This window comes from Macadamia integrifolia, chromosome 14 (genome assembly GCF_013358625.1).
Source record: "Macadamia integrifolia cultivar HAES 741 chromosome 14, SCU_Mint_v3, whole genome shotgun sequence".
Lineage (NCBI taxonomy): Eukaryota > Viridiplantae > Streptophyta > Magnoliopsida > Proteales > Proteaceae > Macadamia > Macadamia integrifolia.
In genome coordinates, this window is record NC_056570.1 from 1,071,514 (window position 1) to 1,095,378 (window position 23,865).

The 23,865-nt window shown below is 39.4% G+C and overlaps 1 protein-coding gene across 4 annotated transcripts in view; it reads left to right on the forward strand.

Moving 5' to 3' along the window:
- The window catches only part of LOC122061500 (actin-related protein 2/3 complex subunit 3), a 34,474-nt gene extending 16,788 nt beyond the window's left edge, over positions 1 to 17,686 (forward strand). For 3 of the 4 annotated variants that reach the window (XM_042624774.1, XM_042624776.1, XM_042624775.1), the window contains exon 5: positions 17,335 to 17,686. In XM_042624774.1, coding sequence (XP_042480708.1) covers positions 17,335 to 17,477 — 143 coding nt within the window. In that variant the 3' untranslated portion in view covers positions 17,478 to 17,686. The remainder of the gene's footprint in view (positions 1 to 17,334) is intronic. The other variant, XM_042624777.1, reaches the window with a different exon arrangement.
- Positions 17,687 to 23,865: the final 6,179 nt, after the last annotated feature.

Sequence of the window (23,865 nt, forward strand, 5' to 3'; positions counted from 1 at the left end):
GCCAACTTCCCAACATGCCTCGTTCTCTGTGCCCCTTGCACTTGACTAAGTACTCCCTCTTAGGAGGTACTCATCTCCGAATGACTTGATCAATGATCATGTACTCAGCCTCCTTGTTGTAGGAAGTAGTTATGGCCATTGGTGCCCTTGTCGACGTTCCACGACTTGGGTCTTCCATGTCTTCATGGTAAGACTTCTGTTAGTGCAAACACCAACTAATACGAAAATAAACAAAGACAGATCCACATAATACACAGAGATTTAACAAGTTTCACACACTTTTATGTGTGCTACATCCTCGGGCGAAGAAGTAGATGTTTCACTATGCAGAAGAGATTACACCCAAACAGCGGCGAGAAAACTCGCTCTGAAACCCTAGCTCGGAAAACCCCCAAATTACAATGACTTGCTCAACAAGACGATAGTACATTATATACTCCTCCAAGTCGCTGGTTGATCCATCGGGTGAACCCCCAAATTACAATGACTTGCTCAACAAGCTCAATGATATCAGTGCTGGGCTCCAGGCTTCCAATCACAGATCTCAGAAAACTTCCCATTCGGGTCGCCATCAAAATATGTCGGATCGGGTCATTCTTCAAAACGGGTCAAGAATTCAAGACAAACTTAACAAATCTCCACCTTCGCTTGAATTCTCCTCCAATAGAAAACAATAGCTGAAATCTTCATCTTCTCCAATAGCCCTCTTAAGGGCTGAACTCTAAGGCGGCAAACGCCAAGTAAATTCGAGCATTGCTCGAACTTACCAGCACACAAAGGCTTGATCAACATATCAGTTGGATTGTCTTCAGTACCAATCTTCAACACTTGAATATTGCCTTGAGCAATTATCTCTTTGATGAAATGATACCGAACATCAATGTGCTTTGTCCTCTCATGATACATCTGATCTTTAGTTAAGTAAATAACACTCTGGCTATCACAATGGACAATAGTGACCCCATGATCTATGCTGAGTTCTCCCAACAAACCTCTGAGCCAAATTGCTTATTTAATTGCCTCAATCATTACCATATACTCTTCTTCAATAGTAGATAATGCAATTATAGCCTGCAAAGTAGCTTTCCAATTAACCGTACTTCCTTCAAGAGTAAATACATAGTCTGTGAGTGACCTCTTCTTGTCAAGATCACTTGCATAATCTGAATCAACATTACCAGATAAATTATCACCATTCTTCCCAAACTCTAAACAAACACCAGACGTCCCTTTCAAGTACCTAAGAATCTACTTCACTGCTTCTCAGTGAGCTTTACTTGGACATGACCAGTATCTGCTCACCATACTGACAACATGTGAAATGTCAGGATGAGTGCAAACCATATCATACATAATGGTGCCAACTGCACTAGAGTATGGAACACATGACATGTATTCTGCCTCTTCATCTGTCTAAGGTGATAGAGCAGCTAAAAGTTTAAAATGAGATGCAATAGGATTACTTATAGGTTTGGCATCTTTCATGCCAAAGCGCTGCAATACCTTCTGAGTGTACTTCTATTGAGATAGCCATATGTTCCTTGCTTTTCTATCCCTCTAAATCTCCATACCAAGGATCTGCCCCCTAATATTTTATTTCAAATTCAAAACTTAATTGTTCCTTCAACCTATTGGCATCATTCCTGCCTTTTGCTGCAATCAACATATCATCAACATAAAGCAACAAATATATGAATGACCCATCATAGAGCTTTTTGAAATATACACAATAGTCATATTGACAGTTGCAGTATAAAAAACTAGCCATAACTGAATCAAACCTTTTATACCACTGTCTAGGAGACTGTTTCAAACCATATAAGGACTTCTTCAACAAACATACATGTTCCTTCTTACCTTCAATAACAAACCCTTCAGGTTGATGTATATAAATCTGTTCTTCCAGTTCACCATACAAGAATGCTATTTTCACATTAAGTTGCTCCAACTCCAAATCATGTATAGCAACTAAAGCAAGTAGGACAATAATAGAGCTATGCCTAGCAACAGGTGAGAAAACATCATCAAAATCAATTCCTTGTACCTGACTGTAGTCCTTTGCAACCAATTGTGCCTTATACTCAGCATCTTCAACACCTAAGGCAGATTCCTTCTTTTTGAAGACCCATTTGCAGTTAACAATTTTCTTCCCTGTTCTTGGCTTGACAAGCTCCCAAGTCTGATTTTTATGTAGAGATTCTATCTCCTCATTCATGGCAATCAACCATTTTGTAGAATCAATTGAAGTAACAACTTCATAATATGTTGCAGACTCACTATTTTCAATTGTATGTGCAACAGACAATGCATAAGCAACAATTTCAGCATGCCCATACTTTTGTAGTTGTCTAATATTCCTCCTTGGTCTATCCCTGGCAATACTGTACCGCTCTTCTTCTTGATTCTCTTGAGCATCATCTCCTTCAGTAAAAGTAGGCAACTGAACTGAAGTAGATTGTGCTTTGTTTGAAGATAAACCACCAACTTCATACTCCACCTTCTGTCTAAAATTTTATTGACCTTTATCATGATGAACAAGAGCTTCTTTCCTAGGATGTGTTGGTGTATGATCTCTTGTGTTCCGTCATAATTTAATCCAGGGAGTACTGGTGCAGCGCCTCGACAGGCAGAACGACGGATGTTTCTTTCTCTGTAATGCAAGAAATACTGAGAGGTGTGAGTACGAGCACTGTAACCCTATTCTCCATCGATAGTGAAGCAGGATCTCATCTCATCGAGGACGTAAGCAATCTTGCCGAACCTCGTAAACCTGTGTGCATTGTTTTGTTCTTGTTTTTCCATTATCTTCTGCATCGTTTTAGGGTTGCGTTTCTACAAATTAGAATAAGAGCTCTAGGTTTTCATTTTCTAGGATTTACTATCATGATGGCAAGGAAGGGATCGAATGTCAATTATGATATCGAACGGTTCAATGGGAAGAACAATTTTACCCTTCGGCGTCAAAGGATGAAGGATCTTTTGATACAACAGGGTTTGGCGAAAACGTTGTTGGCGAAGACGAAGAAACCTGCAAAAATTATTGACGAAGAATGGGAAGAGATGGAGGAAAAGGCTATGAGTGCTATTCGATTGAATCTTTCTAATGATGCTCTACAATATGTTGTGGGTATCGAATATGCACTATAGTTATGGGTGAAACTTGAAAGCATCTTGTTCGTGAAGAAGCAATTGTATTCTCTACAGATGGAGGAAGGTACAGATTTATTAGAACATCTTAACACGTTCAATCAGATCGTAAGTAAACTTGCAAACCTGGAGGTTAAGATCGGGGATGAAGAAAAAGCATTACTGTTGCTATCATCGCTCCTAGAATCGTATGATCACCTGGTAACGACTGTCTTGTATGGAAAGGAGACCCTTGAGACAGATGAAGTCGCGGCTGCCCTCATCTCCAATGATACAAGGAAGAAGTCTAGCAACATGAAATCTCAAGGAGAAGTTCTTTTCGGAGGTAACAAGGAGTAGGAAAGAGGGAGATCAAATCAGAAGGGATCTGGGAAGAGTCGATTGAAATCAAAAGGGGCAAAGACAAATGTCTCTTGTTACTATTGTAAGAAGGAAGGTCATCTGAAAAGAGAGTGCTTGAAGAGGAAGGCAGACTTGAAAAAGAAAGGTGTAGATAAGGCATTTGAGGAAGCTAGCGTGGCTGATAGTTTAGATAGAGATGATGGGGATGTACTCTCTATATCATTAGGTAAGAATCAACCTTCTGATTCTTGGATTTTAGATTCTGGATGTTTATATCACATGTGTCCACATAAGGATTGGTTTGATACATATCAACCATGTAATGGTGGATCTGTCCTAATGGGGAATGATGTTGTTTGCAAGACCATTGGGATAGGCACTATCAAAATCAAGATGTTTGGTGGGATAGTAAGAACTTTAGCAGATGTGAGACATGTACTAGAATTAAGGAAAAACTTAGTATCTTTGGGGGGCACTTGACTCAAATGGCTGCAAATTCATAGCAGAAGGTGAAGTTCTCAAAGTTATTAAGGGTGTTATGGTTGTCATAAAGGGATAGCTAACTGGAAACCTATACAGACTTATAGGGAGCACAGTTACAGGTGGAACATATGTGACTATAGATGCAGAATCTGATACAGATGATACTTATCTGTGACATATGTGGTTAGGGCATATGGGAGAAAGAGGATTGATGGAGCTTCATAAAAGGAAACTATTGAACGGAGTGAAACTTGTAAACTGAACTTCTACAAGTATTGTGTGTTCGGGAAACAATTCAAGGTTAGTTTCAAAACTGCAAAACATGAGAGTAAGGGGGTGCTTGATTATGTACACAACTATGTATGGGGTCCTTCAACAACCAAATCTAAAGGTGCAGCAGAATACTTCGTGACCTTTATTGATGATTACTCAAGGAAAGTCTGGATCTACTTCATGAAGCATAAAAGTGAGGTGTTCACTAAATTTAAGGAATGGAAGGCTGAGGTAGAAAGGAAGACCGGAAAGAAAATTAAGTACTTAAGAATAGATAATGGAGGGGAGTACACGTACAAGCCGTTTTTAGAATTGCGCAAAGCTGAAGGGATTACACGTCATTTCACGGTTCCAAAGACGCCACAACAAAACGGTGTAGCTGAAAGGATGAATATGACACTTCTAGAAAGAGCTCGGAGTATGAAGCTGAATGCAGGGTTGAAAAAGAGATTTTGGGTAGAAGTAGTAAATATGGCATATTTTCTCATTAACAGGTCTCCATCAAAGGCGATTGATTGTAAAATTCCCCAAGAGGTATGGACAGGAAAACCTGTAGATTATTCTATTAAAAAAAATATTTGGTTATCCAGCCTGTGCTCATATAGAGAGTCAGCAACATTCCAAGTTAGACTCAAAGTCTATGCAGTGTATCTTTCTTGGTTTTGAGAAAGGTGTAAGGGGATTCAAGTTGTGGGTTCCAAGTTCATAGAAGGTTGTGGTTAGTAGGGATGTGTTTGATGAGTCCTATATGGTGAAGTCAAATTGCAGTTCACAAGCAGTTGATGAAAATAAAGAAGGTTCTACTGTGTAGGTGGAGTTACGTGAGTTAGAAACAGCAAGAGAGAATAAGTCATCCAGAGACTTACCAGGACAACATGAAACAGTAGAAGTTCCTTATACTGTGGCAAAGGGTAAATGGAAGCGAACTCAAAAAGTACTTGTGAGATACGGGTTTAAGGACATGGTTGCCTATGCCCTCACTATGGGTATAGGTGATCCATCTTCCTACCATGATGCTTTGAGTAATGCGCAACATGATGAATGGATGGTAGTTATGATGGAGGAGATGATGTCTCTATAGAAGAACAAAACTTGGGAGATTATTGATAAACCCAAGGGTAGAAAAATCATTGAGTGTAAATGGGCCTTTCGTAAGAAAGAGATAACATCTGAGGAGCGTGAAAGGTATAAGGCTAGACTTGTAGCCAAGGGCTATACACAGAAGGAGGGGATAGATTACAATGAAATATTCTCTCCAGTGGTGAAACACACTTCAGTCCGGGTACTACTTGCTTTGGTGGCCATGTATGATTTGAAGCTTGAATAGCTTGATGTGAAGACTGAATTTCTTCATGGTGACTTCGAGGAACAGATTTATATGGAGCAGCCTGAAGGTTTCAAGGTGTAAGGAAAAGAAGATCATGTTTGTCTACTTAAGACCATAAAGCAATCTCCTAGGTAGTGGTATAAGTGCTTTGATTCCCATATAATGAAGTTTGGCTACACAAGAAGTGAGTATGACAGTTGTGTTTATTATAAAGTGTCAAGTGATAATTCCATTATTTTGTTGATGTTTTATGTTAATGACATGCTCATTGTTGCAAAGAATAACATGATATAGTCTCTTTGAAGTCTTTGTTAAGTGCTAAATTTGAGAAGAAGGCTCTTGATGCTGCTAAGAAGATCCTTGGCATGGAAATCCTTAGAGATAGAAATGCAGATAAACTTTGGGTAACTCAGAAGTGGTATAGTGAAAAGGTGCTAGAGTGTTTCAACATGGAAAAGGCTAAGCCGGTTAGCACTCCGTTAGCTAACCGCTTCAAGTTATCTGAAAGGGAATGCCCTACAATGCATGAGGTGGAGCAGATGTCTCAGGTCCCCTATGCTAGCGCAGTTGGGAGTCTCATTAATGCTATGGTTTGTAGTAGACTGGATTTATCTCATGCAGTCATTGTTAGCAGATACATGAGTAATCCAGGGAAGGGGCATTGGAATGCAATTAAGTGGATCTTCAGATATTTGAGCAAGACTAAAGATATAGGTGTTATGTTTAGTGGTAAGGGAAGTTCCATAGAATTGGCGGGTTATGTTGATTCTGACTATGCTGGTGATTTAGACAAGAGGAGGTCTACTACAAGGTATGTTTTTACATTGGTTGGTGGACCTCTATCATGGAGGGCGATGCTTTAGTCTACAGTTGCATTGTCCACTACAGAGGCAAAGTACATGGTGGCAGTTGAGGCTGCCAAGGAAGGAGTTTTGTTAGCTGGATTGGTTTGTGAGTTGGGGTTGGAGCAAGGAGGTATAGTGTTACATTGTGATAGTCAGAGTGCCATACATCTTGCAAAGTATCAGGTGTTTCATGCAAGGACAAAGCATATTGATGTCAGAAGGCAGTATTCACTTGAGAAAAATTCATACAGATGTTAATCCTGCATATATTTTTACCAAGCCAGTTACTACAGAGAAGTTCGAGTCTTGTTTGGACTTGATTAATATTACTCATTGTTGAAGATGAGGGACACACCAAATAGGTGCGGGTTTGTACCTCTGATAAGGTACGGAGATGAAGATGTGTACAGGTTATCTTTACAAGAGGCTCAACAGAATTCAAGCCGAGGTAGAGATTGTTGGTGTACAATGTCTTGCATTCTGTCATAGTTTAATCCAGGGAGTATTAGTGCAGGTGCCTCAACAGGCAGGACGGTGGTCCCACTAGCCAGTTAGCGGGCCGTGGGGGTTGCCCCTTGTATTGCGGGGGTGTACCCCCCGCTCGAATTTTTTATTTGAGAGTAGTTTTGTACTTTCCGGATTAGGGTTTTTTGCTATATATTTGTAGCGAGGGTTTCTTTCTTTGTAATGCAAGAAATACTGAGAGGTGTGAGGACGAGCACTGTAACTCTAGTCTGCATTGATAGTGAAGCAGGATCTCATCTCACCGAGGACATAGGCAATCTTGCCGAATGTCATAAACCTGTGTGCATTGTTTTGTTTTTTTTTCCATTATCTTCTGCATCGTTTTAGGGTTGCGTTTCTATTGGATGCAATATAGTAGATTCGTCAAAAGTAACATCTCTGCTAATAAAAATTTTTGGAGACTTTGAATCATGACACCACAACCTATATCCTTCCACTCCAGATTCCTACCCAAGAAAAATGTATTGTTTAGACTTGGGTTCTAACTTCCCTTCATTCACATGTGCATAAGCAGGACATCCAAATACTTTTAAATTGGACTAGTTTGCAGGCCTGACCAAACTTCCTTTGGAGTCTTACACTCAATAGCTGTGCAAGGAGATTGATTCATTGGCAAGGTTGTTGTGTTAACTACTTCTGTCCAGAACTCCTTGCCTAATCCTGCATTTGATAACATACTCCTTGCCTTTTCTAACAAGGTTCTATTCATATGCTCTCCCACTCCATTCTGCTGGGGTGTTTTAACAACTGTGTGGTCCTGCAATACCTTCATTTGTGTAGAACTCATTAAAGTCACCTTCACAGAACTCTAGGCCATTATCGGTTCTCAACCTCTTAATTTGTTTCTCGGTCTGCTTCTCAAACAAATTCTTCCACTGTTTAAAAGTGGCAAATACTTGATTTTTGTGCTTCAAAAAATAGACCCAAACTTTCCTAAAGAAATCATCAATGAAAGTAAGAAAGTACCTTGCACCAACCCCCTTTGAAGCAAGCCTAGAGGACCTCCATAGAATTGAATGGATATAGTCCAAAGTTCCCTTGGTCTTGTGAGTAGCAATACTGAAATTGACTCTCCTCTGCTTCCCAAACACAGAATGTTCATAGAACTCCATTTTTCCTATACTCTGACCACACAACAATTTTTACTTAATGATGCCATTCCTCTCACTTTTATGGCCTAACCTCATGTGCCATAAATTTATGACATCCGATTCAGATATAGATGATGAAGCCGCTGTAACAGAGCTAGTAACTATAGTACCCTGTAACATACAAACTGCCAACCTTAATTCCTTCCATCAACAAGTGAACACACATGCTGATCTTCATGACTCTACCTTCAACTATATAATTGCACCCATTTGAATCAAGAATGCCTAAACTGATGAGATTCTTCTTTAAATCGGGGACATGCCTGACATCATACATATTGATCTTGATTGTTCCAATTCCAATGTTCTACAAGAGGCATTATTTCCCATTAACAAAACTCCACCTCGAATTGATTCGTATGTGGAGAACCATTCACGATTGGGACACATGTGGTAGGAATAACCAGAGTCAATAATCCATTCATCAGTCACCAAAAGCATCAGATTCACTCTCATCTTTAGCAATACTAGCTTTTGCAGAATCATCTCTCTTCTGTTGATTTTGGACACCACCACTTGCTTTTTGCTTATTTAAAAGCTTATAATAGTCAGATTTAATATGCCCCTTTTTCTTACAGTAATTGCAGGTTAAATTCTTATATTTAGATTTCGATCTGGCCTTCTTTTTGTCACCATCTAAACCCCTTTCATTTGTTCTACCTCTAGCTATCAAATCAACACCCTCAGATTTATTGGTTGATGTCAACTCATCATCAATCTTCTGCTTGCTTAGTAGATTCGTTTTAACATCCTCAACAGAGATTGTCTCTCTACCATAAATCATGGTGTCCTTAAAATGCTTATATGATGGAGGCAGAGAACATAATAATAATAGGGTCAAATCTTCATCGCCTATTTTAACATCTATCATGTAAATCAGTAACAATAGAATTAAACTTAGATATGTGAGATTTAATGGAAGTACCTTCACCTATATGAAGGGTATACAGTTGCTGCTTCAATCTCAACTCTTGGTGAGAGATACTCTAACTTCACCTACAACTCCGAAGCCGTCTTCTCTGAGAGAACTTCCTATAGAACTTTATTCGAGATACACAATTTAATAGTAGAAAAGGCTTTATCATCCATCTCGTTCCAATCATCGGACATAGTTGCCAGTTTCTTTGCCCTCCCAAATAGGGGTTTTTTTTTTTTCAATCCCTGCTGTGTAAGAACAACCATCATTTGAACCTGCCATAGACTAAAACTGATGTTGCCGCTGAACCTTGAAATATTGTATTTTATTGATGTAGAAGCCATGGATCAAAGTAACCCAAAGCTCTGATACAAATTTTGATGTAGGAGGATACCCAGACAACTAGGATTCCTACAAATATTACTCACGTGGACAGAGGTAGACTCACTGGGGTTTAGAAAGGGATTGAGATTAATAGAGAACAGCACAATACATTAATTAGCATGCATGAATTAGAGGACTATTAAATAGAGTAGCAGCAATCAATACTAATCTAGAAAGAAAAGCATATAAACTACCTAGGCTTCAAGTGGGAAATATGGGGAGGAGAACATGGCAACATAATGTAGATAGGCACAAATCAATTCAAGAATTCAGAGAGTGAATATCATGCTCTTCCTTACATCAATCAACTACTAAAGAAATCAGCAGCATTCTTAATCACAGAAAATTGATTACGAAAACAGCAGTAGTATGTAAGTTCAGCAGGATGAAAATATAAGAGTAACAATAACGGGTTTGAACTCAGCAGGATAATTCTAAAGGACAGCAGGAAATAATAATGGCTGAAACAGAGGTTAATTTCAGTCTTCAATGGGATCAACTGGGTGGTAGTAAACAGTCAAGGAAGTGGGGATGGGGGTGAGGATCTACTTACCTTAACCCTGTCCCGTTCTGAGGAAAAAAGGAGAGGTCGAAGTCCTCCCAAATAGAGGTGCAGCCCACCTTATTTGATGAAGGGAAAACTCCAGTTTGTTGAAGAAGTGTTCAGCGGCATTCCGATGGGGCTTTACGCAACTGAGATGGACCTCAATCGGTAGTATTCAGCAGCTGCAGTAGACGTAACAGTGACCAGAGAATGGATGCAGTGAAAGAGAAAGAGAATGGGAAGGAAAATCGTGAGAGAGAGGGGAGGTGAGAAAGAGAGAGAAGATCGAGAATGAGAGACGAGAGAGACAGAGTCGTTGCCTTCTTTGCTTTCAATAATCATCAATTCATTCCATTAGAACCTTGGCCAATGGCCTTACATAAATAAGAGACTAATTACTAAAAAGAAAAGATTATTCTAGGAATGCTATTTCATAAACAAAGAAACTTTCTAAAAAGAAATCAATAGGATAATTACTTAGTTTCTTAATTAACTTAAAGACTCAAATAAACAAAATCCTAGAAAATAAAACTATTAAACTATCAGATTTGGTGGGGGCCACACAATCTTGGCAAAATTTGGAAGGAGAGGACTCGATCCAGCGCTGGAAAGGCTGGATCGAGCCTTCCTTTCTTCTTCTTCCTTCTTCTAATCCCCAACCACAAAGAAGGTTGGGTCTTCTTCTTCTTCCTTCGGTTATATGTCTTGATGTCCCCATAAAATTTGTTAGAGCGAACATCAACTAATACGAAAATAAACAAAGACATATCTCACAATGCACAGAGATTTAACGAGGTTCATACACTGATGTGGTGTGCTACGTCCTTGGGCGAAGAAGATGTTTCACTATTCAGAAGAGATTACACCTAAACAGTGGTGAGAAAACTCGCTCTGAAACCCTAGCTCGAAAATCCCCCAAATTACAATGACTTGCTCAACAAGATGATAGTACATTATATACTCCTCCAAGTCGCGGGTCGATCCATCGGGTGAACTCCCAAATTACAATGACTTGCTCAACAAAATCAACAAGATCAGTTCTGGGCTCCAGACCCAACCCCTCTACTTCCATCACAGATCTCAGAAAACTTCCCATTCGGGTCGTCACCAAAATATGTCGGAGCGGGTCATTCTTCAAAACAGGTCAAGAATTCGAGACAAACTTAACAACTTCAGTAAGTTTATATGGAAGATTGGATGAATCTTTAGCTTGGGAGGTAGGCTCACCTCATCCCACACCGTGCCCACCTTCTTAGGGATCTTGAATGGGCCTTTGTATCGGTGTACCAACCCCTTGTGCACCTTTTTTAGGGACTTGAATTGTTGAGGTATAAGCTTCACGAGTACCAAGTCCACAACCTTAAAGTTTTTTGGTCGCCTTCCTTTGTCAACCCATTCTTTATCTTTTTAATGGCCCTGTCTAAATATGACTTAGCTATGTCAAGCTTTGTTTGCCACTCCTTAGCAACCTTAAACGCCAAGGGGCTCTAACGACTATCCTTTGTGGCCTGTCATCACCGTGTGTGGCGTTAAGGGTTGTCCTGTGCAATCTCAAATGGACTTTTGATTTATAGCCTCACTTCATTGGAATTATAGGAGAATTGAGCGACATCAAGCAACTTGGCCCAATCACGTTGATTAGTACCCACAAAGTGCCTCAAGTAAAGCTCCAACAAGCTGTTGATGTGCTCTATCTGTGCATCGGTTTGGGAATAAAAGCTCGTTGAGAAGTGTAGTGCTGACCTCAACAACTTGAATAGCTCCGCACAAAGCCTCCATGTGAAGCGAGGGTCTTGATCACTGGTGATTGATCTTGGCACACCCCAATACTTGATAATATGCTTTAGGAATAGCCTTGCCGGCTCTTCCACCATGCAATCACTTGGTGCAACCACGAACGTACCATACATAGAAAACTTGTCAACCACCACCATTATTGAGCCACACCCCTCTGACTTGGGTAGGGCACTGAAGAAGCCATGGAGACACTCTCCCATGGTCCCTCTGGTATGGGGAGTGGCTCTAGCAATCTCCTGAGTGATTGCTGCTCCACCTTGTCTTGTTGGCACACAAGACAAGTCATCACATAAGCCTCTTCGTCATCACACATCTGAGGCCAATAGTATGCCGTTTCCAACAATGCCCGCATGCGCAGTTGTCTTGGGTGACCAGCCTATTTAGTATGTGGCATTCACGAATGAGATTTCTCCTCAGATTACTCCACTAAGGCATGTATAGTCTCCTTTTCTTTCGTAGAGCAGGCCATCTTGCTCCCAAAAACCTTCGTGTCTTGCCTCCTGTGCAAGGGCAGGTAAGCTTTTAGCCACAAAATCGTGTTGGAGGCCTTCCTTGATCAAGTCTAGAAGTTCCCCCTTCGGTTGGCTAAAAGAAGCCAACTCCGCCTTCCTACTAAGTGCGTCGGCCACCTCGTTGGCCTTGCCCGGCTTGTACTCGAAGGCGAAATCGAACTCTGCCAAGAAGTCTTGCCATTTAGCCTGTTTAGGACTTAACTTCTTTTAAGTCTTAAAATAGCTAGTGGCAACGCTATCCGTATTCAGCACGAACCTTGAACCAAGTAGATAGTGTTGCCACGTCCGTAGGCAATGCACCACCGCGGTCGTCCTTCTTGTGGACTGTGTAGCGTCGCTCCGTCTCATTCAGCTTGCGGCTTTCATAGGTAATGAGGTGTCTTTCTTGCATTGACACCCCGTCGATAGCAAAGTCGAATGCATCTTTATGCACCTTGAATGGCTTGCTATAGTTGGGTATGGCAAGCATTGGTTCCTCCATGACAACCTTCTTCAAGTCTTCAAAGCTGTCTTGACATACGCCTAACCAAACCCATGGTTTGTTCTTTCGTAAAAGGTTAGTGAGTGGAGCTGCCCTCCTTAAGTAGCCTTGAATAAATCGCCTATAGTAGTTAACTAAGCCAAGGAAAGACCTTAGCTTAGGCACCATGGTAGGTGCTTCTCATTATTGAATAGCCCGCACCTTGCTTTTGTCCATTCGTAGTGTCCCGCCTTTGACCTTGTGACCAATGAACATCGCTTTCTCTTGTGCAAATGCACATTTCTCCTCCTTCACATAGAGTTGATTGTCCCTTAGTTCCTTGAAGATGATCTTCAAGTGTTGCACGTATTCCTCTAAGGTGTTACTATAGACAATGATGTTGTTGAAATAAACCACCACGAACTTGTAAGGGTAGGGGTGGAAAATCTTGTTCATAAGTGTGCAGAATGTAGCCGGTGCATTAGTGAGGCCGAAGGCCATCACCAAGAACTCATAAAAGCCATAACGCATCACGCATGTTGTCTTGGGCTCATCTCCGTCGGCAATGCAGACTTGGTAGTACCCTGACCGCAAGTCCAACTTGGTAAAGTATTTTGCCCCACCAAGTTTGTCAAATGGATCAGCTATCAAAGGAATGGGAAACTTGTTCATGATAGTTACCTTATTTAACACCCGGTAGTCGATGCATAGTTGAAGTGATCCATCATGCTTCTGTTGAAATAGAACCAGGGCGCTAGAGGGAGCTTTAGCTGGACGAATGAATCCCGCATCAAGTAACTCCTTGAGTTGCTTCCTTAGCTCCTCCAACTCTGGCGTTGACATTCTATAAGGTCTTATTGCTGATGGCTTGGCATCGGGTTCGATGGCATGATCCACCTCCCTTCTAGGTGGAAGTCTCTTAGGCAGCTCAAGTGGCATAACGTCCTTGAACTCCTCAAGGACCTTCTCAATCGGTTTGGGTAGCACCTTAGTAGGACTGTCTTCCTTCTGCTCCAATAGAGCAGCCAAGTATGTTGTTTTTCCGTTCTTAACTCCTTCCTTTAGCTGCATGGGTGGAAGAAGTTTTGGGCCGTCCTTGGTCCCTTGCACCGTTAGGACCATGTGTGGAGCTCCTTCCTCCATGATGCAAACTGTGGTAATGAATGGCATGGGTAAGGCCTTGACCCTTCAAAGGAAATCCATGCCAAGTACCACTTGAAAATTGTCCACAGGCACTATCGATGTCATTTTGAGCCCTTGAGCAATACCATGCATGTATAGGACGAGCTTAGGAGTTGACAGCCTTGAGCCATCGTCCCTCTTTGGACACCCTAAGTCTGGGTCTCTTCACCTCCTCCATTAAGACAAAGTTGTGGGTAGCGTCTGTGTCTACCATCGCACAAGTGGGCTTACCATTGACGTGCACCTCCACGTACATTCCCTTCTGAGAGGTTGTGGCCTTGACCGCTGTCTTGGCCTTAATGGCACTCAGCTGTTGTAGGGACCCCATATGTGCTTCATCCTTACTTTTCTTAGGGCCTCCATGGTAAGGCTTCAGTAAGCTAGCATGGAAGACTGGATGAATCTTTAGCTTGGGAGGTAGGCTCACCTCGTAGGACACCTTGCCCATCTTCTTGGTGATCCTGAATGGGCATTCGATCAGCATACCAATCCCTTGTGCAGCTTTCTTAGGGACTTGAATTGTTGAGGTAGCAGCTTCAGGAGTACCAAGTCCCCAACCTTAAAGTTTTCTGGTCACTTCTATTTGTCAGCCCATTTCTTCATCTTTTGAGTAGCCTTGTCTAAATATGACTTGGCCACGTCATGCTTTGCTTGCCACTCTTTAGCATCCTTAAACGCCGAGGGGCTCTTTCTTGTGTAGCTTGTCATCACCGTGTGTGGTGTAAAGGGTTGTTGTCCCGTGGCAATCTCGAACGGGCTTTGATTTGTAGCCTCATTTCGTTGGAGATTGTAGGAGATTGAGCGACATCAGTTGTGCTGATTAGCACTCACAAAGTGCCTCAAGTAAAGCTCCAACAAGCTGTTGATGCGCTCTGTCTACCCGTCGGTTTGGGGATGAAAGCTTGTTGAGACTAACCCCAACAACTTGAATAACTCCGTCCAAAACCTCCCTGTGAAGTCATAGGTATCACTTTACATATACATAGGATTACATAATGAGATTCAAGCTACAATATGAGATCCTAAGTTTTAGAGACATCCATTTGATGAAGTCAATGTGTATCCTCTTGAAGCTCTTGACCCACTGATATTTTGACGTTCTCCAACTGGATGGACTTACTCAAGGCCCTTGATGTCTATTAAATATATTACTTGCTGCCGTGTAGGGACTTACTGAGGTGCTCTTGATGATACCAATGATGTTGTCACTGCGTGCTGAACATGGACTTACTGAAGTGTAGAAACACTTCATGATGAAGGGGTGGGATTACACAAGGGCATATGATCACCAATGAAGTTGCCACTTGCCGCCACACATGGGAAGGCCAAGCTCATTAGAGACTTGACCACCTAAGGATGCCACACAAACCATCTTGCACACCATGAAGCTTAAAAGGTGAGGTTAGATGAACCCAGTATAGTAAGCTTTTTTCACATTAAGACACAAGTAGGAATCACCAAAAATACATATGAAAATGTATGTGTCAACACTTGATACTAATTGATATAGTCGAATCTTACCTTAAAACCTCTAGAAATACTTATTTTTGAAAAATAAAAAAATTATGGATACATTGAGGCAAATGGATCCAACGTTGGTTGAAAATTACACATAATGTGTAAAATAAATTAATGGATACATTTCATTTTTTTTTTTTTCAAAAATAAAAATTATGAAAAAATTTGTGGATACTTTAAGCCTTGGTCACACTACCATCAATATTTCGAGTGGCGGCAGTATTGCACTATGTTCGGTTTGTGCACAATATCATCTTGGTTGCACTTTTACCTGAGACCACTTCCAACTCTTTTGAATGAGTCTGCAATTCCCTTACACATATATTTTACATATTTCTTATTTGTAGTGTTTGATGCTTCAAAACTGTATTTTGAGTGCATTCTTAGCATTTCCACGTGTCTTGAGTGTATTTTGCATCTCTGATATGACACCTTTTAAAATCAACTTTCTGATATGATACCTGACGTTCTTGGTCTGGAATGCTTTGAAATATCTTTTTTGATCTTCTGTTCTGATTCCCCGTCATATCTGAACTTTGGACTCAACTTTATTGAAACATATTATTAATTTCTACTCACCTGCCTGTAATGATTTTTGTCCCTAACCTGTTCAATCTCACCCTTCATTTCAATGCTGGCTGTTATTCGTTCTGTCCTCCAGTCATCTTATAACTTCTGGTTTGGTGCCTTTGAGCTTCCAAAATCCACCATCAAGTTTGTCGAATCCCTTATGTGCACCTTCATTTGGAAAGGGGTTGACTCTACCAAATTCCTCCATCCCATAAGATGTTCCTCCATTTTCCTTCCCAAGGCTGAAGGAGGCCTTTAAGAAGGATTAAAGATGCCAGCATTGTGGGTATTCTTAAGCTTGTCTCCAAGCAAAACAACATTTGGATCTCTTGGGTCTACTCCTCTCTTCTCCGGAAAGACTCCTGCGGACTGTTTCTCATAGCCAGGATGCCTCTTGGGTGTGGTGCAAAATCCTCCAAGTCAGGCCAATTGCCATAAATGCCATCCATTGCAGTATAGGGAGTGGTCTTTCCACCTCCCTTTGGCTTGGTAATTGGCACCTTGATGGTGTTCTCTATCTGAAAGTGGGGCCTAGAACAGTTTACTCCTCTGACCTAGCCAAGGACACACTACCGTCTGTTATGAAGAGGTAAGTTCGAAGATTTTTGACTCCTAAGAATACACATGACCTGATCTATTTAAGTAAATAAAAATTCCAAATGTAAAATGCACTCTAATTTATTATCCACCTACCAAATCTATGCCATATGTTGCTCCGGACTGTTAATGAGGATCTCATAATTATCTTACACCAGCTGCTGCATGACCCTATGCACAGAACAATATAGGCAACCTCTGTTATTGGCAATCCTTGTTATCCTGTTCAGCATTTGTGAGTGCTCTACATAGATTGAAGGCAACACTACAAAGTTTGATTCTAACAAAGAAGATATAAATCAATGAGGTTCTGAGTGACACTGATAAGCTTAAGGTGGCTGAGGGTAAGTGATGCAAGCATAGAGACATGTATGTTGTCCTTCATATTTGAGAGCTGCACATCCTATGATCTCATGATCCTATATTTTCGAATGTTCTGTATCCTTAAGCATTTTTAGTTGTCAAGTTTTAATCTACACTGATTGACCGAAGGGTTTCCTTTGTCTTTGTATTTTAGTAATAATATTTTCTCTTGTATTTCTTGCCTTTCCTCTTTTCCTTTTCTTTCCCTTTTTAGCCTTCAAGCATATTAAAAATATAACTTGGGTATTTTGAGCTGTGTAACTGATAAACTAATGGCAACTTTTGGTTAAGTATCTAAAAGCCAGTGGTTTCCTTTACTAACTTGATCAGTTTGGTAGTAATCTATGACAAAATATCTTTATATTTACCTACTATGGATTTATACTGCTTGAACGCAGAGCTATTTAGGGACTATCTGAAGCAGATAAGGGAGGAGACAAGTGGAAGACTACTCAGTGTTGCATACAGGCCAAATGGAACTCCAAACAAATGGTGGCTGGCATTTGCCAAGAGGAAATTCATGAATATTATTGTCCCCTAAAGCATTGTCAAGAGAATGGTACTCTCTCTAGGACTTGGAAGTCCTACAGAAACCTCATCAAGAATGACAGATTTTCCTGGATGATCTGTATTTTCTTATTGCTTGCTTTCCAGCCTTTGGTCTTTCAACTTATTCTTCTCTGCAGAATCTTGTGTTGTTGATGAGGTCATTAAGAAGAATATGTATTCATAAAGTCATGGTTTTGTGCAGGTTATAGTTCATCCCATAAAAAAGAGACATCCAATGCAATATTTCTATATCATACAAAATAATGTGATCTACACTAAGAATAAAAATTAGAAGTTCATTAGAGACATCACTAGATACATTGGTCTTTCTCTATAAAATGATGCAGTCAGAAACAGTAACAAAATGACCATTACCTCTATATCATTGTTTTGAGACATGAATTCTTGTTGAAAATAATGATCATAGTCACAGTAACTATTCGTAGAAATATTCTTATTTTCGTTAGTGAAGGGAGCCATTTAATTCTTTAATTCTTTAATTTTAAAACTTGACAGCTGATTTCCTATAGATTGATCGAGGCAACCTTAGGATCAATGCAGATAGTTACAACTAGAACCCTTTATGGTTCCGACAAGAAAAGATGTGGTATACGTGTTACTAGATTAGAACTGACACTAATGTAAGTGTATGTGCTATTTCGAAGAAGTATTAATGTGTATGTGACGTGATTGAATTGATTAAATTGTGTATTATTTTATGTGCGATGGTATATAGATACTAAACAACAACAAACTTAGCCTTAACTTAATGGTAAATAGATACTGAATTTATTAATAAACGTTGACATTTTATGTGTGCTGGTTGCCCTAGGTATGACCGTAAAATGTTCAGAAAATTAGGCATTTTGTTCTTATGTTTGTCACGCTATATATTTTTGCAATGATATTGTAGAATATAAGCGTGATCATTCATATGGTATGTATTGAGCTTGATCGAGATTCTTGTTACATCTTGTTTGTGTAACAAGATTTTTTTATAATTGTTTTGTTCTTATACCTGAGAGGTCTTTGTCATTGTAGATGCGCATTGTGCTTCTGTGATGTATCAAAGGTTGACACCTACGCTAACTACATATCTATTATGTGCTCAGTGTGCTCTGTTGTAAATGGAAGGGATGCTCCGAAGGTGGTGGCAAGCGATTCGATACGCTATTTCATCCAAAAACTTTAGGAATGAGGATCTCAATAAACACATTGCATGAATCTAATAATGAACAAGAAGTGACGTGTTCCACTAATGGAATGCAACACTTGAACTTGATCCACGTCAATTGCACCCTCTCCAATGTCAATTGCACCCTCTCCAATGGCTGTCTCCCAAGCTTGGAGAGGAACAAAACTCATATTTTTCTCTCTTCAAGATTCTAAGTCTAAAAAAGGGTGTACTTAGTGCACGAGGCACTCACCATTGCGGAGTCTGAGGAGGATTATAATGTATGCAGCCTAACCCTCGCTTTATGGAGAGGTTACTTCACGACTCGAACTTGTGACCATTAGGTTGCAATGAAAACAATATTACCAGTGCATCGAGATCCATCCTACCTTCAAAATTCTATGTCTAAGTTTGTATAATGTGGTGCAATTAGATATCAGCCAAAGCTGCTCTTTAAATACTCATATTGTAGGTTGTTAGAGATCATCTATCATTAGCTCTAATCCTATAATAGAGCAAGGTGAGTCATCAAGAAGGACAACGGGCACAATCAAGAGCATACCACAGAGATAGGTTCAACAAAGACAAAATGATAAGGCAAACACAAACATGTCAAGGGGTGTCAAAATCTACCCCGAACTGATAGAGTAGACCAATCGATAAAACCCAGACCAGAACCAATCCTTATTGGGCAGGTTTTGGACTGAGTTATTATAATGTGATTGATTGAAAACTGGACTACACCAAACTGACCGATACCAAACAAAATTCAAATCGATTGAAAAAAAAAAAAAAAAAAAAAAAAAAAAAAAAGCATTGATTATGAGGTTATAAATAAGCGAATTGATTATTCATTGATTTCACTATTAGAGAGAAGGTTTTTGGTTGTTAGAGGAATTGTTACAAATCAAAAAATATGAGATTATGAATAGAGAAATTGATTTGTAAATTGTAACAATGTTTCCATTGATCTTCTTGTTCACCATACAAAATTAGTTGGGCAATCAAATGAATGCTTTTTTCTTTGGGTAAACAAATGAATGATTTGATAGTAGGGTTAATTTTGTGATTTCAATATTAATTAACTTCTTATTAATAAGTTATTCATTGGTTTCAATATTTATTATCTTTCTTACAATGATAACACAAATTTCATTTCTAACAATGATTTCACTATAAACTCTATTTATCTATTGATTTCAATGTTAGCGATCTTTTCCTTACAATTTATAACATGAACACATCAAATCAATTTCCTATTCCTAGTTGTCTACTTGTTTGACATGGGGAAGATGATTTAAAGTGTTTGTACCAAATATATTCTCATTACAGGTTATGAGTGTAAGATTTCATTGTGGTTCAAGCATGAAATCAAACCGATCTAAATCAGTATTGACCTGATATTGGAAACCCAAAATAAATTCAAATCGTATTGGATTGAAATTTAAACCAACTGAAAATCGAAGGTCCTTACTGATTTGGTTTTGGTGTCCCTCATACCAAGGTCAAAACCTATTCAATCCAACTAAAACCGGCCCGAATTGTTTGTTTAACACCCCAAGACATGTTAGTTACGAGTAGACATATGAGAAAGGCAGAGAAGTAGAGTACACAAGAGAGAGAGAGAGAGAGAGAGAGAGAGAGAGAGAGAGAGAGAGAGAGAGAGAGAGAGATGAGCTATCAGGCATCCTAGGCAGACAGAGGCCATGTAAGGCCAAGACCAGTTGAGTATGGCAAGCTCAACAGGTTCACCCACCAGGTTTTCACCCATAAGAGGCCGAGGTAGATGGCTCCTATTACTTGGCACAAACAATGACTTAAAGTTCGCACTGATATACATGGATATTTCTATAGGTGCAATGGATATGGTGTTAGATTTTATATCTATTTTATTATATTTAAGTTTCAAAATGAAGTATTTTTTTCTTCTTTTTTTTATGTGTTTTGATTGTCTTATTATGGTGTGGGACACTTGGGGTCAAGGTAGTGAAAAATGGTCAATAACACCGTATGAGAGCCCTAAATTCCATTCATGGCCATTACCATGAGTGGAGAGGTAGGCAAAGATAATTGATTGAGATTAATTTCATTTATGAAATTAACTCTTAATTCATGCCATAGGTTATTGCCAAATGGAGGTAAATGGTCAATGTCATTATATGAGTGCTCTAAAGTCCATTCATGGTCACTACCATAAGTGGGGAGATGAACTAGAAAATGGTCAATAACACCCTATGAGAGCCCTAAATTCCATTCATGACCATTACCAAGAGTGGAGAGGTGGGCAAAGAGAATTGATTGGGATTAATTCAATTTATTGGATTAATTCAATTTATTGAATTAATTCCCAATTCATGTCCATATGACATTATTCTCCAATTAACTTGCCATTAGTTGGAGGTTACTCTTAGAGAATCTAAATGGGTGCAAGGGTTGGTTTTGGGTGTATATAAACCCAACCAAATACCTTGCAGAGACATACATTCACACATTGATATTCCATCCATTTCTACTTATTGTAACCATACAAGTTTTTCTCTTCTTTCCATTTTCTCTAAGTCTTGTGTAAGGTTAGAGGGGGCTGCTGAGCTGTAGTACTCCTAGAAGGGACTAGAAGAACTGCCTCATCTTCTAGTGGGAGGTTGTTTTATCTTGAAGGTAGAGGTGCAGAACAACTCTTGGCAGTAGAGGGCATCAATTACCTTAAAGGCAGCATTACAAGTGTGACTCAACCCCAATTCTATTCGAAGCTTCTTCAGTTGTGGTGGTCATTCAGCATCTATTTCAAGTATTTCTTCATCTCATTTCAGCTAATGATCAACACTACGATATCATAGTTTCTACTACAAAACCTTTGTATTGCAATTTGTATTTTGTAAGAAATTGTAATACAATTACCTAACAAGTTTAAGGTAATTGATCGTTATAAGATCCCATGGCTGATCTTGGAGATGCAAGCCTCAACAGAGGTGATGGCCCCAACAACAATGATGGTCATTCAATCACTATCATAGATGACGCTTCGAACAATAATGTCGTTGATGAAGCTATCAACGTAAGAGATCCTTCAAACATCAATGTTGAAGGTACAATCAACAACCAAGGATGTGGGGTTCATGTTAGCCACAATGGTAAGGGAATTCCTCATTTACCCACCATTGATTCAATTTTCACCAATGTTATCCCGTCGATAACTAATCTTATCCTGGATTTGGGTAAGATGAGGATTATCACTGAATTTGACAAAATTGAGTAGTTTGGAGGTCAAAACTTCAAATGGTGGAGGCAAATGATATTGTTTGCATTAGCCTAAATTGGGATGGTATTTGCCTTGACTGAACCCATGCTAGAAAAAAGCAATGATCCTGTAAAGGAGGGCAAAAGGGTGGTTTGAATTCAAGCGGATTACCAATGCAAAAATCGGATCTTGAATGCATTATCCAATGACATATACCATGTGTATAGTTCATTGGAGTATGCATATTGATTTGAAATGCTTCGGTAAATAAGTACTTTCTTGAGGATGTTGGCTTAAAGAAGTACTTGGTGGCTAACTTTCTAAATTTTACTATGAAAGATAGTGACACCATTTTGAATCAAATTGATCAATTTCAAATCTTGGTTGGAAAGCTAGCAAAGGAAAAAATGGTTCTACCAGAAGAATTTGTGACCGGTGCCTTAATTGAAAAACTTCCATCTTCTTGGGATGCTTTCAAGTTGTCAATGAAACATAAGAAGACGAACTTAACCTTGGACCAGTTGGTTGTAAGGATCAAAATTGAGGAAAAAAATCGGAACAAGGACAAGCGTGAAAATGACCTTAGGGAAAAAAACTTAAAAGCGAACTTGGTAGAAACTAACAAACAAGACAAGAAAATAAAGAATCGTCAAAACTTTGATGAGCCTTCTTTTAAGAAGAAGAAACTCACTTGTTATGTGTGAGGTAAGCTAGGGTATTTCAAGAAAGATTTCCTATTCAAGAAGAACAAATCTGAAAAGGTGAACCTAGTTGAAGACAATGTCTTTGAAGCTATGGTCACATAAGCAAATTTGGTTCAAAACCAAAGGATTGGGTGTTAGATACTGGAGCTACAAGACACATTTGTGGTGATCTGAAGATATTCTCCTCTTATTCCATGAGTATGGGAGACGAAAAGGTATTCATGGAAATTCCCAAAGTGCCCCTATTATGGGAAAAGGAAAAGTAATGTTGGAGCTCACTTCAAGGAAGACTATGGTTCTCACCAATGTCCTCCATGTGCCAGACATTAGGCGCAATTTAATTTGAGTTCCTTTGCTTAATAAAGTAGAAATAAAATTAGCTTTTGAGAGTGATAAGGTGGTTATCACTAGGAACAATGTATTTGTGGGGAAGGAATACCTTAGTGAGGCGTTGTTTGTACTAAGCATTGAAAATGTTATAATTGAGAAAGCTAGCACTTCTTCTGCTTACATTGTTGTCTCTACTAATTCTTTTGATTTGTTGCATGGTAGGTTGGGTCATAGTAATGTGAAGTATATCACCAAACTATGCAAGTTAAACATGATCACCAATAAGGTGGAACCCCCTGTGAACAAGTGTACAACTTGTGTAGAGGCAAAGTTAACAAAAAGCCTCATAAAACTGTGGATAGAAAGAGTGATCTCTTGGAATTGATCCGTAGTGACTTGAGTGACTATAAGTCATATGAGTCTAGGGGAGGAAACAACTATGTCATAACCTTCGTAGATGACCACTCCAGGGATACCATGATTTATTTACTCAAATCAAAGGATGAGGCCAGAAAGACATTTATATCTTACAAAATGGAAGTTGAGAATCAACTTGACAAGAAGGTTAAAAGACTTGGAACCGATAGGGACTCAGTATTTTAACCTTGAAAAGTTTTGTGAGAAAAATAGAATTATCCATGAAATAACCGCTTCATACCAACCGGAATCCAATGGGGTTGCCGAAAGGAAAAATAGATCTCTTAAAGAAATGATAAACTCTATGTTATTGAGTTCAAGTGTACCACTTGATATGTGGGGGGAAGCCATGCTAACAACATCTTATCTATCAAATGGTATGATTCTATTTGAGAAATAGTTTGGAAGGAAATCAAATCTAAAACACTTACGAATTTGGGGCTGTTTGGCTAAGGTATTATTACCGAATACCAAAAAAAGAAAATTAGGACAAAAAACATGTGATTGTGTGTTTTTG